The 15,521-nt window shown below is 36.4% G+C and overlaps 1 protein-coding gene across 2 annotated transcripts in view; it reads right to left on the bottom strand.

Moving 5' to 3' along the window:
• The window catches only part of LYST (lysosomal trafficking regulator), a 78,137-nt gene that overhangs the window by 12,859 nt on the left and 49,757 nt on the right, over nt 1–15,521 (bottom strand). For both annotated transcript variants that reach the window (XM_064708485.1, XM_064708486.1), the window contains exons 26-44: nt 15,271–15,501; nt 14,205–14,371; nt 13,580–13,732; nt 12,201–12,392; nt 11,526–11,704; nt 10,338–10,544; nt 8,894–9,070; nt 8,353–8,429; nt 7,259–7,447; nt 6,382–6,527; nt 6,197–6,293; nt 5,465–5,526; nt 5,061–5,116; nt 3,895–4,047; nt 3,312–3,556; nt 2,526–2,592; nt 1,500–1,656; nt 965–1,105; nt 345–562 (exon numbers count right to left, since the gene is read on the bottom strand). In XM_064708485.1, the coding sequence (XP_064564555.1) occupies nt 345–562; nt 965–1,105; nt 1,500–1,656; nt 2,526–2,592; nt 3,312–3,556; nt 3,895–4,047; nt 5,061–5,116; nt 5,465–5,526; nt 6,197–6,293; nt 6,382–6,527; nt 7,259–7,447; nt 8,353–8,429; nt 8,894–9,070; nt 10,338–10,544; nt 11,526–11,704; nt 12,201–12,392; nt 13,580–13,732; nt 14,205–14,371; nt 15,271–15,501 (2,914 nt within the window). The remainder of the gene's footprint in view (nt 1–344; nt 563–964; nt 1,106–1,499; nt 1,657–2,525; nt 2,593–3,311; nt 3,557–3,894; nt 4,048–5,060; nt 5,117–5,464; nt 5,527–6,196; nt 6,294–6,381; nt 6,528–7,258; nt 7,448–8,352; nt 8,430–8,893; nt 9,071–10,337; nt 10,545–11,525; nt 11,705–12,200; nt 12,393–13,579; nt 13,733–14,204; nt 14,372–15,270; nt 15,502–15,521) is intronic.

The following is a 15,521-nucleotide window of genomic DNA, read 5'->3' as shown; positions in this document are numbered from 1 at the left end:
ATAAAAAGCTTTTGAATTAGGCAGAAGCAGATACACACAGTTACAACAATCAGTACTGCAAGCCACTGCAAACAACTATCCACAAGGTCTAAGCCCCAGATCTGATCATGCCCCACACCTAGCTCAAGGCAAGAAAGAGGAACAAAAATTCACCAAGTGTCACAATACCCACTGGGATCTTACAGTTCAACATTGAAATTGTTAAAGCCTTTTCTTATTCTTCAACACCCCATGAGCAAGGGATCTTGTTTCATGCTTGATGTTGTCCAAGCAAGTCAAACCAAGCTTTGCCCCACTGAGTTACTAAGGACAATGAACAAACATGCTGCTTAACAAATACTTACTGCAGGATGAAAGACATTAATAGCCTGAACAGAGGCCTTGCCTTTTTGCTTATAACCAAACACCAAGTCAATCCAGTGACAGATTGTCTGGGAAACATGATCAGACTCCAAGGCCTGACGATGAATCAAGATGAACAGACGAGGATCGTTCCGGGCCCAGGGTGGAAGATTGACATGGTTAACTCTGTCACCATTTTGACGCACTCCAAAATCAAAGCCTAGAAACAGGGGAGTGAATATAGTGAATATTCCAACATTTTAGTTCACAGTAACTCCAAAAAGGTCTGTAGGGTTCTGCAGACCTCAATGATTAAGCATGGTGATTAACAATCAACAAAGCAGCATCATTAACAAGTCCCTCCAAAACATATTCAGCTGTACATATGCATTTGAATGGAAAAACGAGAAAACAGCAAACTCATTTGCCCTGCTGACAAAATTAGGGGAAAACTCAGCTTAACTCCTACATAACAGCTTTTTTAGCATACCCCACAAATTTGTGCCAGATTTCTCCCGTACATCTACTACTTAGCATATTCAGGCAAGGCATATAAATGTTCTCAGTTTCAACCCATTAGCTCAATCATACAACTCTTTTGGGTATAGTTCTTTTAGTATACCTTCTCTGTTAACTAGAAAGTCGGGAAGGTAGAAAAACTCTGGTATAAGCTCCTTTACGTCAGTCATTGATTCATACGAAGAGAGGCGCCAGGTTGTATTGGTAGAGTGAAAAGTTCTGTCTGGTATGTCAAAACTTTGATCTGTAAAGAAATCCAAACTCAGTTGTTACATTGATGATGGACAGTAACAGTTGCACATCTGCAACTTCATGTTGTTGACTGCTCTCTAGTCAGCTGAGAACATTTAGAATTCTCTGATCTCAATTGCTATGTGTTACACATCGACTGCAAGTCAAATAGAGGTCAGCTTTTTATGCTACAGAAACTAAGGAATAAACATCAGATGACCAGATTTATGGTGTAGCTTGATAATTTCAATAATAGATCTACTGTTAAAGCATACCACATTAAATTTTACCAGGCTCAGCTATCTGGAACTGGAAAACCTATGCTAAATAGGGTAACATATAGCATTCCCAAGTTATTGGAACAAGGCCCAGATGTAAAAGGCAAGTAAAAGCAAATGCAACCTTACCTTGATAAGCCAAAAACATTTTAGTGAAAGGTGGCAGCCTAACCAGGAAATGAAGTACAGTTCCACTGTTAGAATAATGAGATCCATAGTGATATGGTTGTACAGGGGGCATTGGATCATCCTCTCGTGCTCCTTTACGGTACTCTTCTTCTAAATACTAGAAACACAGGAGAGAATTAAAAAAAAAAAATCAGAAACCTTCTCCTTAGATGCATTCCAACAACAAAAATAAATGCTTGCCTAAATTGTTTAGGAATAAACACTCCAACTTTTCAGAAACATACACTCAAAAGCGGTCTGGAATCAAACACACTTAAGTGTCCTAAGACACACAATCACTTTTACAATCCAGTTAGGTATTGAAGTCTTCAGCCAATTTAAATGACCTACTTTCCATTATTTATTACTTTTCCTTTTCCCCACTCCCCTGTCTTGTTTTCTAACACAGTATTTGCAAATAATATAGTAGACCATGGTGACACAGACAAGTTTGAAAGTCCAGATGCAGATGCTTTAATTCCCCAGTATGTTGCTATTTCCTACAGCCTTTAAAACATTTTAAGGAGAAAAAAAATTAAAAAGCACCTACCATTTTCATAGTAGGGCATGTTAAAATAAAGTGCTTGAGTGAAAACAGCCTTTCTGTTATCAAACAGAACAAACAGCTACAAATTCCAGCACAGTAATGTCAACTAAACAGCAGTAAATTATCTTTTTGATCTTTAGGGATCTTTAAATGTATACAAATTCCCACACAAGGTGGTATCCATTTAAACTCCTCAGCAGTATCACATGGATGGGCTAAATTGATCTCATGCTTCAGGAAAAAACACAAGTTCCAAGCATGTTAGAAAACAATTCCTAGGAAATGTTTCCTGGAAAATACACTGGAAGTAAGAACTCTGTAGCCATGAAATACTGTATTTATTGTTTATTCTTCCCCAAAAAATATTTGTTATAAAAACTAAAGCCATGGTGTCATTTCTACATGGGACAAAGGCAAGCAGAGAAAGTTATCTAAATTACCTTGTACGTATCCACATAGCGATCCTCTTTTTCTTTAGACTGCACAGCTATTGGTTTGACCAGGTTCCTGCAACAAAAGCAGTAGTGATATGTTGTAACTTTATTACAATATATTACAATACAATATTACAATATTGATTCACATCATTAAGAATAACACCTTTAATATAATGAAAAGGCCAAGAAAAACATAACACTTTTCAAGAAAGTTCAGAAAATAAAAAAACAACTTTTGGTTAGTGCTAAAGGCAAACTCAGATCCACAGCACAGTAACAGGCAAGAAAATGCCAAGCACATCAGTCAAATCAGAGGCATCCTATAAAGGCAAAGACTTAGTGCACACAAATGTTAAATTAGAATAACAGAAATTTATTAGGGTGGGACAATTCACTCAAATCCATTCAGATGAAGATTGTGATTTTGTGACTGGCCAAGTAATTCACAATATTATTTCCTTTTCTATTTAATTTTTGCTAATTGGTCTGGAAGTCTCTCATCATAGGAATTTAAACAGACAGCTTCTATTAAGTCTGTGAATTATACATAGCCTATTAAGACAGTGTAAGTCCAATACACTGCATTTGAATCTACACACCTGTTTTATTTAAATGTCCCAGGCAAACCAGCCACTTACTGTAAAAACCCAAGTTATTAGAAATGAGGCTTGTCCCTAAACAGTTCCATTTGTGGGTGTGTGTGCAGTTTAGTACAATGAAGTTAAAAAGCTATATAAGGATCATCAGTTCAAGTATTTGAAAAGAAGAGTTTCAAGCATTTCATATTACCTATATACCGAGGGATCATTTAGGTCCAGCGTTTCATTGGTGTAGTCAGAAAGTATAAAAGGAAATACTGGATATTGCATGAGATCATTGAAGGAACGACCTGCATGTTTGTTTAAATGAGTCAGATATTCAAAGTTAGTAATCTGTCCTGTGCACCACAGGTGGGTCAAAGCAGTAATGTTTCCATATTCCAAAAGGTTAGGCAAATTGTTAGTCAAGATGTTGTGGTACACATCATCACGGACCTGGAAGAAAACACCGTAGATTTAATCATACAATTTAGAATTTTAAAACTACCAAGAGTAAGTTTCTCTCATTTTGTATATTTTCAGATATCTGCTGTAATCAAATAATGCCTAGTATCACCAAGATTCTTTAATGTCTTAATATAATCAGAGATGTGTCTTACAACATGCCTATGATCATCCAGAAGCCTAGCTGAGCCAAGTTCTTTCAAAGGTATTAAGCAGAATTTAATTAGTCCATGCAACAGGTCTCCTTAAAAACCTAATGCATGAATATAAATGCTATAAAGACACAGCAAAATACTTTGGTGTATTACTCTGCATTGGTGCCACAGTACCTTTGTATTATCGAAAGCCAGGAGTAAAGTTCTGCCATTTGTTAAAAAGATTTCCACAGCATTGTCTCTTAACTGCCACCAGCGCTTATGAACTTCCTTGATTTCCTCATAGGTCCAAGAAAATGATGCTGGTTCAGTTTCTCCATGAAAACTCTGTAGAATTTGCAATTTAGAAATTAATTTTAAATAGTGGATTTTCCAAACAAGAAACCCTTCAATGCAGCCAGCTTATAACAATACATCATATCATAAGGCAAACTTTAATTTTAGTGCAATGCTTTAATAAGTTGTTGGGATTTTCTTTAGCTGCTTTCCCCATCATCTACTCTCCTCAACAAAGTAGGTAGAACAGGATACATGCTCCTGAGCTGCTCCAGTTCCCTACCCAGAACTAGCAAGCACTGCCGCATTTTCAATGGCTCTGAAGCTAAAAATATTGGAAAGCCAATCAGAGCAAGCAAAGCTTTGCTGTGAATCCCAGCTCTGACAGTCCTGTGAAGGACAAAGCAGCTGGTAGCATCCTAAACCACAGGAACTGTCTGTTCAGTAGATGCAAGGAAGAGCTCCATAAAAGCAGTTTAAAGCTTTAGTCATATCTTAATTACTTTTACATGTTTGTTGGGTATATAAACAATTTACACATTAGTCTTTGTGTATCAGAAGGATTAGCTCAGTTCCCACTTCTTCATGAAACAATCCTCTTGTATAGGAAAAGGGAGGAGCTAGAACATCATATATAATGTAAAATTCAAGAATGAGATGCAGTGGAGCACAGCACAATTCATAGACCTGTGACTTTCTGCACTTCAGTGTCCCAGCTTCCACTAAGGCAAGTTCTCAGGCACAGATCAGAGCAAACTCTGTGCAGTTTGCTGATGAACAAAGATCAAAGTAATGCACAGCAAGGTGCAGAAGTCTCTCACATCACCTGTTCCTCATTCCCTCACAGCCCCAGGCCCACATCTTTCCTGTTTTCTTCTATCACCACCAATTCCATAGCCAGAATTGGTCAACAGAAGCAACACAAACCAAACTAATCAGTTTGGCTAGCTTTCTCCAGAGATCTCTAACTCTAGTACTACTGCCACTGAAATTGCTGAAGAAGAAAGCTACTCATGGCCATAATTTGGAAAAATTAAAGCTAGACAATATATTCTAACACTTACCGAATTTTCAATTGTGTCTGAAGCATTGTCTTCAACAAAATACATGCCACATTTTCCTACAGCAAGAAATAGTTATGAAAAGGTACATGATAACAGTAGTAATGAGTAAAGATTCCTAAGAATAGCACCTGGGGCAAGATAGTACTTGACAGAAATACAATTTATGATTCCACATCTTTTAGCAAGTGGTCTGCAGATCTTAAAACTTACTGGCAGTTCAAACAGCACTCATGAAAACATCAGAGAAAGGAAAATTGATCAATAAAGTAGGTAATCCACAAAGTCAGGAAACATATCAATTACTGATTAAAATTAGCCAGGTTTATATATACAGCAGACTCTTACTGCATTTATACAGTAAATACACCAAAAATGTATTTATAAAGAATGACAATTCTACTTACCTAGCAACAGTTCACCAGCAGTCTCTCTAGAAGGTGCTACACTTACACATCTTCGATTAACCCTGAAATATTTCAAAGTGGAAATGCTTATGGATTATGGAAATGCCTATTCTTATGGATTTATGTACCTTTTAGCAGACCTAAAACCAACCTAAACCAAACAGCCTCCAAGGTTCAAGGTTTCTCCAAGCTGTAGCTGAAGAAAAACTGTCCAAGAACATGACTAATGGTTCATATCCCAAAGAGGGAAAGAAATAGAACCTCAACTTTCTAGACTTGCTTATGAGTGTATTTCTACTTATTTCTTTGCATGTTCTCTGCAGTTATTTTATGCTGTATTAGTGCCTGTAACAGGTGGCAAATTGATATAACTGCAGAGCTGAGTAATGCAGTGATAAAAGCAGAGAAGACGGAAAGCCAATTTGCTTTTGAACTCTGATGGAAAGACCTACCAGATCTTAGATACCTAGGACAGACAGAGCTACTAAGCAAAAATAAGAGATCTCATCAGGTTATCCCACAGGTCCTATCCACAGCACATCAGATGGTATTTGGTAGCTGTAGTCTTTTGCTTTTGAGTAAAGCAAAATGCCTAGTATTTTTGACACTGGTCTCATTTCCCACTTGATTTTTATAAAAAACGTTTTTAAGACAAAAAAATGTTTTTTAGATAGCTGTTTCATTTGACTGGGAAAAGACAGGAAAGAGAAGCATGTGTTATCCAAAACAAACCTTATATGTTCACTTGCAGCTTTGTCCTTTACAGTAGAGGAGTGAGAAGAATGTGTTTTGTCTTCAAATAAGTAAGACAATGGAGTTTTTATCACACCTATAAAGACATCACAAATAATAGGGCAGTAACAGTCATTACAAATCAGACATTAGGCTACATTAAACACTGACAATTTTTTAATTACCTTCCTGTTTTTGCCTGTCTGGGAGAAGGTATTTGTTTGGAATAGTTAGGTAGCACCTCTGCAAGCGGCGCCTCTCTCTGTTGGGGCCCTCTGTTGGATCCAGCTGCCAAGAAGTTGGGTAATAGACTGGGTCATACCAGAGTGCTCTGACAAAAAAAAAAAATAAAATTAGGAGTTTTGGCAGCAGAGGCAGTAAATGTGCTTGTAAATTCTGCTCTTTAACAAGCAGGAAGATGGAAATTGCACAGAAGTACACTGGGCAATCATTTCTGAAAAAGTATTAAAAGACTGAATTCTCTAGTTTATTTCCATGAGCTATTTCACTGAATGACTTTTCACAAGCTGCTACTGTAAGACTGTTCTTGAAATTACTCACTCTAACAAAAACAACAATACAATGCATCCAATACTAATTTGAAAACTCTGCTGCTGCAAACATGAGATAATACTAGTTCTGCAGTGGTGAAGATACCCTAGTTTGGTTTCTTATCAACACTAACATCCTTTGTTCTACACTATTTAATAAACAGAGTATCTAGATGCTAATGTGAGTAACATTACACCAAAAATGTGGTTTTACTCCATCTATGTTGTGCAAGATATGAAAATTTTAGGACACACTTCATTGTATTAGGCACAGCAAAATATATATACTGAAAAAAACTGTCTAAATGGGATAGAAATATTACTTGGCTACTGACCCTAAAAGATAGGGTAAAAAAATAGTCAAGTCCTTCACAAGTCTAACTATCAGATGGTTAGCAAAAGTAATTCTAATTTTAGTATAATCTCCATTTCATATGCCTCTGGTTAGAATGAGAAGCACATGTCAGGCATCAAGTCTCTCTCACTTTTTCCCCGAGATGAGAAAACTCACCGATCATGCGTAAGCTGCTGAACAAGTTCCTGCCAATGTCTGCTGGCACTCAGCTCTGCCTTATACATCCCCCTGATGTGCTGGATTACTTTCTTCCTTTCCATTCCTTGTGACAGTGACACAGCTTGTGTGATGTCTCCAGCTATTTTAGAAATGTCTTTAGACTTTGTATCTAGACGCTGAAAGAGACTGAGAAGAGTTGTGTTTTAAAATGCAAAATAAACACACTGAAAAGGGAAAGACCAAAATCCCTCATAAAATACAATCAGTTTGGCAGTAGATATGTGGAGTCCTTGTTACAGCAGATGCAGAATACCTTAGCCTACATAATGAGATTCATGAATACCTTCTGCTTCTTAGCCATCAAAAAATCTATTACTTTTGGCCAAAGACAAGCCAGTCAGAAGGTCAATGGCTATGTGTTAACATGCTTGACTAATTAATGTATACTCTTTACAATAAAAATCTGGGGTAAGGACATTAGTTTACCACTGATTAAATCTCCTAAATCATTCAACATAACAAAGTCTTAATACTTGTCTGCATGAACTTGACTAAGCTGACCTTTACAGCTACTGCACTTGCCTACTTTCAAGCACATAGTGTGTATGTCTCAAATCTGATTTCATGGCAAAGCCTAAAATTTAAATAAATGGAAAACTCAATCTAACACAATGTACTAAAATTTACAATTATGTCAAGGAGCAGTAGTCTACATAGCTCACAAAAATATTCAAATTGTATACTGAGTACAGTATTTCATTTTTGAAAATCAGGGTTAGTTGCGGGGACATTTAATTGCACAGACCACAGCAACAGGAGAGCAGATTGGACAGATGTAATAGTCATAAAATTAAGGGTGAAATGGCAAATGTGCAAAAAAATCAGTATTGAGGTTCACACCATGACATTTATTATACAACCTACCAAAATGCATATGCCTTTAATATAATAGCATACTTAAAAGCCTGAAAGCTAGTGATGCTGTTAATTTGAAATAAACCTCATCTATAATCACACAGGCAACTTTGCAATGGGAAGTGCTGAACAGGGAACATTTCTTAAAGTTCTTGCAGCCCCTCTAAGGTACTCACTTCTGTCGATTATTAGCCATGGTTTTCTCCCAAGCAGCTTTGTTTACACCTTCTTCCATCTCATATTTCTTCTGATCCTGAATGAAGTTTAACACATTATTTTCTTTTCTCAGATGGACAAAATAAGGAAGGGGAGGCTAAAGGGTATGCCAGTTTTAAAAAGGAAGAGTGACAAAACTGTTCAACTGATACCTTCACAGCATTTAAAGCCAGCAAGGCTTCATTTTAGTTACTGCCATTTTATTATATTTATATATAACACTTCTCTTCACAAGAAATCAAAAATTATTTTCTTGAAAATAAGAGATACTAGTAGCTTATTATAATTTTCCTCTGGATTAAATATGTTTAACCAAGAAGCTTGTGAGCTTGCTGTGAAGAGTTGAGAGTATGTGACAGAAATATTGAGAACTCAAATAAAATTCCAAAAGCATAAGCCATCCACCAAAGAACACCACAATCTGCAGTTAAACTCTGATCCTATATAAGACAACTGTCTCAAATATACCCAGTTTTTAAAGCAAAGTTTTTATTCACAAACCTCTTTCAAAGCTTTTATTAACTCTGGTTTTGGTCGTGGGCTCAGGGGAATGCATTTATAGCCACAATTTTTCAGTGTATTCATTAAGTCTCCTGCTGCTCTTTGTTGTTCTTTGGTCATTCCATCTCTGTGATTGTGCATTAATTCATACAAATAGAGCACTAATTTAGGCCCGTGCTAGAAGATGAAAAGAAGGAAAGAGGAAATTGTATTGTCATGCTCATTTCCACAACACTGAGCAACATTTTCCCCTCCACTTTTATTCCCTTTTTTAGTCAGACTGTGCAGATTTCTTCTAATTATTCACTAATTTAAAGAAAAAGACAACTTTAACCATTAAAGATAAACTTTTATAAAACTAGAAAAACATGCTGAATTTTATCCTCCCATGGTAAAATTTGCCCCAGCATCTTGTGACTTTCCAAATGGCTTGCAAGAAAACTGTTTATTTCCACAGCACTCAGCTCCTGCAGCCTTATACTCCAGGAAATACGTGCCAGAGACTTCTAATTTTGCATGCCAAGAACAGTACACCTCATTTGATTAATCAAATTAGAGATGACAGATAATGAAGTTAAGCAGACATAAGTCATAAATGCACTCAACACGACGCTCCCCACAGAAGCCACTGCTAGTGCATCAGATCTTTTCTACCTCATAAAACTTATTTATTTGAATAACGTATATGTGATCAGAAATATGTGAGTGCCATAAACTAATCCAATAAATACTTTCCCTCCTTAGTATACAGTGACTCAAACTGAGGCATGTCTTTTATTTCATTCTTGCAGTTCCTGAAGATCTCCAACTGCAACATTCCTTCCTGAATTCTCCTTGTGACTCAAAGAAATGATGGCTTTCAAGCTTGCACTAACATAGCACCATTACAAGCTTTCCTCCGAGAAACTCAGAAAAGCAGGGAGAGCCTATTCAGCTTTCTAACTTAAGAATGTAGAATACATAATCCCACTTGAGGATCTAATAAAGGCCAAGTAAGAAAGAGAGTAGTGCTTTGGTTGAGGATTGACTGCTCCTTAAAATCTAGTTGAAATCAATTCTTACAAGCTTCAGGAAGTCTGCAGTTAAGAGTTTCAAAGCAAGGATAATTCCTTCCTTAATTTGCTTTTTTAGGGCACGTTAGTTCCTAACTTCCTCAGTAAAATCCTTCATGTTAAAACTAGCATCACCTTTTGTCTCTGCACAGCACAGGGGATATGTTTGATGCAGAACAGCACCAACATACCCAGACCTAATTTTATCTATCCTCAGGATAGTACAGCAATTGCAGAGGTACACCAGGTGTTTTGTATGGCAATTGTCAGTCACTAAACATTGCACAAGTAGCAGTGAACAACTTGCCACATACAGTTCTAAATAATCAAAAAATCTAGACAAAAATTGAATATAGGTTTTAGAAACTTCTCTCAAAAACTCTTGAGCTTACTTGCAAAGTTGGGCTGAGACAGTCACGCAAAATCTCTTGCTGGTTTACTTCGTGTGCCATCTCCAAAGCCTGCTTCCTCTCCTGCAGAGGACTCACAGGAGACAAGCTATGCACAAGAAGCCTCCCAAGCTGCGTACGGAACGTGTCCTTACATAACAAGAGGATTCTGTTCCACTGCTGTTTTGGAGTGCTCATTCTGCTGGTGCCCTAAGTAATGGAGACAACTTTTTAATATTACAGGATTAGGACTTTCTTCTATCAATTTTTTCAGATTATTATGATCAAAATGCAAGACAAGATTTTGTCTACCAGAAGAAGTGTTTTGGTTTACTAGAGTGATTATTATTATGGGTTAAAAAGTATTCTAGTAAAACAATCCAGAAAGTGAAAATTGTGATGTAGAGAATTTAAAAACCAGAGGGTTTCTTTATTACTCATTTTAATTAACAGCTCTTTTACATTAATCACCAGTTTTCTGAATGGATTACCTCAAAAGATTAGAAAACAAGTATTAGAAGGAGGTGTGTTTACACAAGAAAAAGCTTGCCATCTTTGAAAAGTACTACAAATATGACACAATGGAAAGATAATACACCTATCAAATGTAATTTTTCTGAGCTAGAAAGAAAATTAGGTAGAACTACTTTCATCAAGATGATCTAAGGAAGAGTAATAACACACTTTGTATTATCCAAGCAAAAACTGATTGCCTTGGAAATGCTGACAAGCTAACACCTGTATGTTAGAAGATTTCCACCACTTTATTAAGAATTGAAAAAAGAGAAAGCTCTCCTTCCCAATTCTAAAAGATACTATAAACTTATTGCTCAAAAAAATCTCCACCACCTGTGGATGCACAGAAGATCTGCTTTTATAGGCTTCATCAAACCTAAATGTTGAAGTTTAAGAGACCAAGCAAATTTTCATAGTACAAGAAAGTCTATTTAAGTTCTGTGTTCTTGCTCAAGAATAATTTTGCCAAATGTAAAGGTAAAAATCACAACAGATCAATTTTTTATTTTATAACTGCAAAGTAACTGGGAAGCCACAGTTTTTAATGCCACAGTTGGATGGACAAAGGCAGTAGGAAAAGCGTTTATGAACAGAATACACCATGAATGAAAGTTCCTAATAAAGTAACCTTATGAATAAAATATGCTTTAACATGGACAGCATCTAATTACTTACAATGGATACTTTGATTCCTTCCACCAACATTTTGACCATTTCTTTAAGAAAAGGATTTATTCTGCTAGTCAGCTCTTGCTGGCTTTCCTCTTCGGGAACTTCCAGCTGGGATGCCGAAGCTCTGCTTTGACTTGTATTTTCTGTTATACCCAGTACATCAAGGCACTCTTCGGTAGAGGCTTAAAATTTAAGAGGTACATATTGATCAGTACCATCCCAAGCAAGACAATCCTACAAACCTTTAGTTGCCCTTATATCAAATACTGCCTTTTCTGGTATATATTTACCATACTTTCACTCTCTCTTGCTTTTGCAGAATTTGCACTAGCTCTCAAAGTCATCAAGTCTTGCTAACCAATGTAGCCATTTCATAGAAAAATTGCATTTTAAGAGAGCAGATGCTCCCTTTGGCAGTTAAATCTTCATGTAATAATTCAGGCAGCTAACACATGAATGGACTAATGTAGAAATAAAACAGCTTGTTCAGTTCATTCAGATAAAAACATTATCCAGATTGCCAGTTACATAATAGTGAGAGACAAATCATAGAGAATAACGCTTTATGGATAAATCCACTAAATTCCTGTCAATAGAACAACTTTCTAACTCTTCAGCTTATCAAAAGCAAGAATTAATTTTTCATCAAATCAGAAAACAAACAAAAAGAAATCCTACCTAAATAAATGAGCCTGTTAACAGCCAAAACAGTCAGCCTCTGTAACCTTTGTGCAAACTCAGACTCAGTGGCTTGGACAGGATTTTCTTGGCTCATTCTCCGCTGCATCATCATGTTGAATTCCTCACTTGCTAGTGAGCGCATTTTCACCAGCAGAGCATCAGACTGAGCAAGTGAAAACTTTCTGGAACCTTAAAGGAGAGAAGTATGAATAGAATTCAACTAAAATGCACGAAAACTCCATCACTCAGCAACTACTTTAATCCAAAGATTTCACATCATTTAATGAAACAAACATTTGAAATGTATCAGTATCAAAGGGAACATAAGCGTCATTGGGTGTTTGTTCTTCTTATTTTTAGTTTTTAAGGATTTGTGAGAATAAATATATAAATTTCAAATAATAAGTAATACCATGAAATGAGTTAATCTCAAGATAAAGTTTTACTGTAGGACTTCCATATTTTTTTGCTAAACATTCAAACCCACTACTTTTATTCCTGTTTTTATTGCATAAATAGAATGAAGGATTAAAAATTAGTGATAGAACAAAATCTTGCATATTGCAGAGTGGGTTCATCAGCACAAATGATGAACCACACATATCAGCAAACACATTTTGTACCATACCTATTGGCACTAATAGAAACACAGTATCTAACTCACAAGAATATTCTTCAGAATTTTCTTGAAGTGAACTGGGAGGCCTTGACCGTACTTCCTTCTTTTGGAAACAACTATTTTTATTTACCTTTAATGCTTTACTAAGTTCACTAGTATAAAAACCATTTTCACTCTACTGAACATATATATAAAATATTTCACTAGGTTGATGGAGAGGTCTCAAAAGCTGACCATTAAGAGAAACATTCCCATAGTAAACAGGAAATATTAAGTGTTTGTCAGGTTATTAAACTGTGTCTTTTGTGAAGTCTTTAATGCATTTGTAAGAGACATACAAAATCAACTTACATCCAACTCCAAAACTTTTATAGAAGGACTGATTAGCTATCAAATACAGGGAAAGTATTACTGTGAAAGCCAGAACTCAACACAGGGTTTAAAAACACAACCTCAGTGGCACTTCCACATATACATTTGGAGTGGCAGGTATTTATTTCAGGACGGTCTCTAATGAAAAGTTGTGCAACAAAGCAACCCCCCCATTATGGCTGTGTTAGTTACAAGCACTGCCTTGATTTTGGCATTAACTTACTGCGAGGTTGGCTATTACAGGCATTACAAGTTACTTTAAAAACATCTTTACTAAGCAACTTGTGAATTTAAGAGAATCCCCAAAGGTGGTAATACCATGGAATCACCAAGCAATACATACAGGAAGGAGCAAGCACAAGAATGGCACACCTCTGCTACTCACCTGCGATGCCTTTGCGCTTTTGAAACATTGAGCGATGTGGAGCCGAGGGCGCCGGCGCTGAACTGGCCTGCTCCTGAGCATCCTGGCTTGCTGTGGTCCTTATCAACTCAATGGCTGCTTGAAGAACTCTTAGCTGCAGAACAACTGCCATATCTAGAGAGAGAGGCATACAAAGTGTACATGACATCTTCAGGAATTTTTACCAGATATTTGTAATAAGTCAAACCACAACATGTGTCAAGAGCTACAAAACTCTAGATTCCACAGGAGTCACACAAAGTCACTTTGCTATGCCACAGATACAGACACTACAGAAATTAGTTGTCATAGAAAAGCCATTGAATTTGATCACTCTAAAACAAGCTAAATGAAACTGTACAGCATGTTTTCATTTAAATATCCTTAAGGAACTTTTGCAGTCACTATTTTTTCAGATTAGCAGTACACAATTCTTGACCACAAGGCAGGCTCTGAAGGGAAACAACTAATTTGAGAACCACTTAGAAGAGAAAGATTCATCACCAGAAAACTCCCCCTTCTCCCTCAGCAGGAATATTAAACAGAAAACTGGGGAAGGGATTTACTTTTCCAGTCCCATGACCCCAAAAATTAGCAGATAACTTACTTTGCATCCTTGCATTTTTACTATTTTGGAGATGACCCAGCAGCACAATGAGGTCTTCAATAACACGAAAATATTGAGAACCTGAGGAGCTGCAGGCATGAATTGCAACTGCTACCAGCAGCTGTTGTATATCGCATGCAAGTAACTTGTAGTCATTCAAGGGAATGCTGCAAACAAAGTTGTAGTTACCAGAAACATGACAATTCTAGTAGATTGTAACTCTTAACAAGACCCATTATTATTCCCCTTGCTACTTCTGCCAACTGTACCTAATATTTTGTTGTACTTCATATAAAAGTGTCACTGTTGAAGACTAGAACACTATAATTCAAGACATTTCTTTAGTGTTAACTTTGGCAGATTGGATGCCTACAAATTTGTGAGACATTCTAATGTTGAGTGCAGCACAGTATTATTGGAAAAGCAATGATGTATTACTATCAGATTTTTAAGCTGAAGAACAAGTCTGAAATCCTATATTTCTCAAAAAAGTATCAGGACAATCTCATTTTGTAATCATGCTGAACAAAAACTATATTGAGGTAAAAAGGAAACCTTTGCATTTCTTCAGGATACCAACTAATGAAATAAAATAACAAAACCCTGTCTCTCCTTTGTTCCCTGTATAATATTTTTCAGAGTACATAATCTTTATCTCTAATAAAGTCATTGAAAAATCTCAAATATTAAATCATAGGCAGTACAAGAGAGACTTTTCTTCAGTTTTGATATTGGCCATAGAGACAGTAGAATGTACCATTTCCTGGGCCTTTATCTTACTATTCAGATTTATTAAGAAAAGCATTGAAAGTGCAGACAGTGTGACAATCTCACATTTTAAAATGTCATTTCACTTGAATGTTTAAGGTATGGAAAGAACATTTTATATTCCACTATTTGAACTGACTAAACATTACCTTACAGGTATAAAGTTGAAAACCTCAAACCCAGTATTTTGTACACGCTCTCTAACAATTTCAAAAAGTAGAAAAAATGAATACAGTAATTTCTTGCTAGCCTTAAGGCTGTGCTTAGGACATTTGACAGCAACAGAAACAATACTCACTTTGTTTCCAGTCCGTTGAGAGCAGCCAGAGTATTACACAACACATAGAGCAAACCATTATCAAGCAGCAGGTCTGCAACTTTTGAGCAGGAATTTATGATTTGCAGGAGGAGACAGAAGCAGTTATGCAGCAGAACGTTATCATAGAGGGAATTCTCTATTAGACCCAGAACAGGAATGACACACCATTTTCGAAAGAGTCCAACATTCTTGACATCTTCCAGATCAAATCTGTTAACAGAAATATAGTA

This window comes from Zonotrichia leucophrys, chromosome 3, assembly GCF_028769735.1.
Source record: "Zonotrichia leucophrys gambelii isolate GWCS_2022_RI chromosome 3, RI_Zleu_2.0, whole genome shotgun sequence".
In the NCBI taxonomy this organism is placed as follows: domain Eukaryota; kingdom Metazoa; phylum Chordata; class Aves; order Passeriformes; family Passerellidae; genus Zonotrichia; species Zonotrichia leucophrys.
This window is presented reverse-complemented; position numbering and strand designations above follow the sequence as displayed.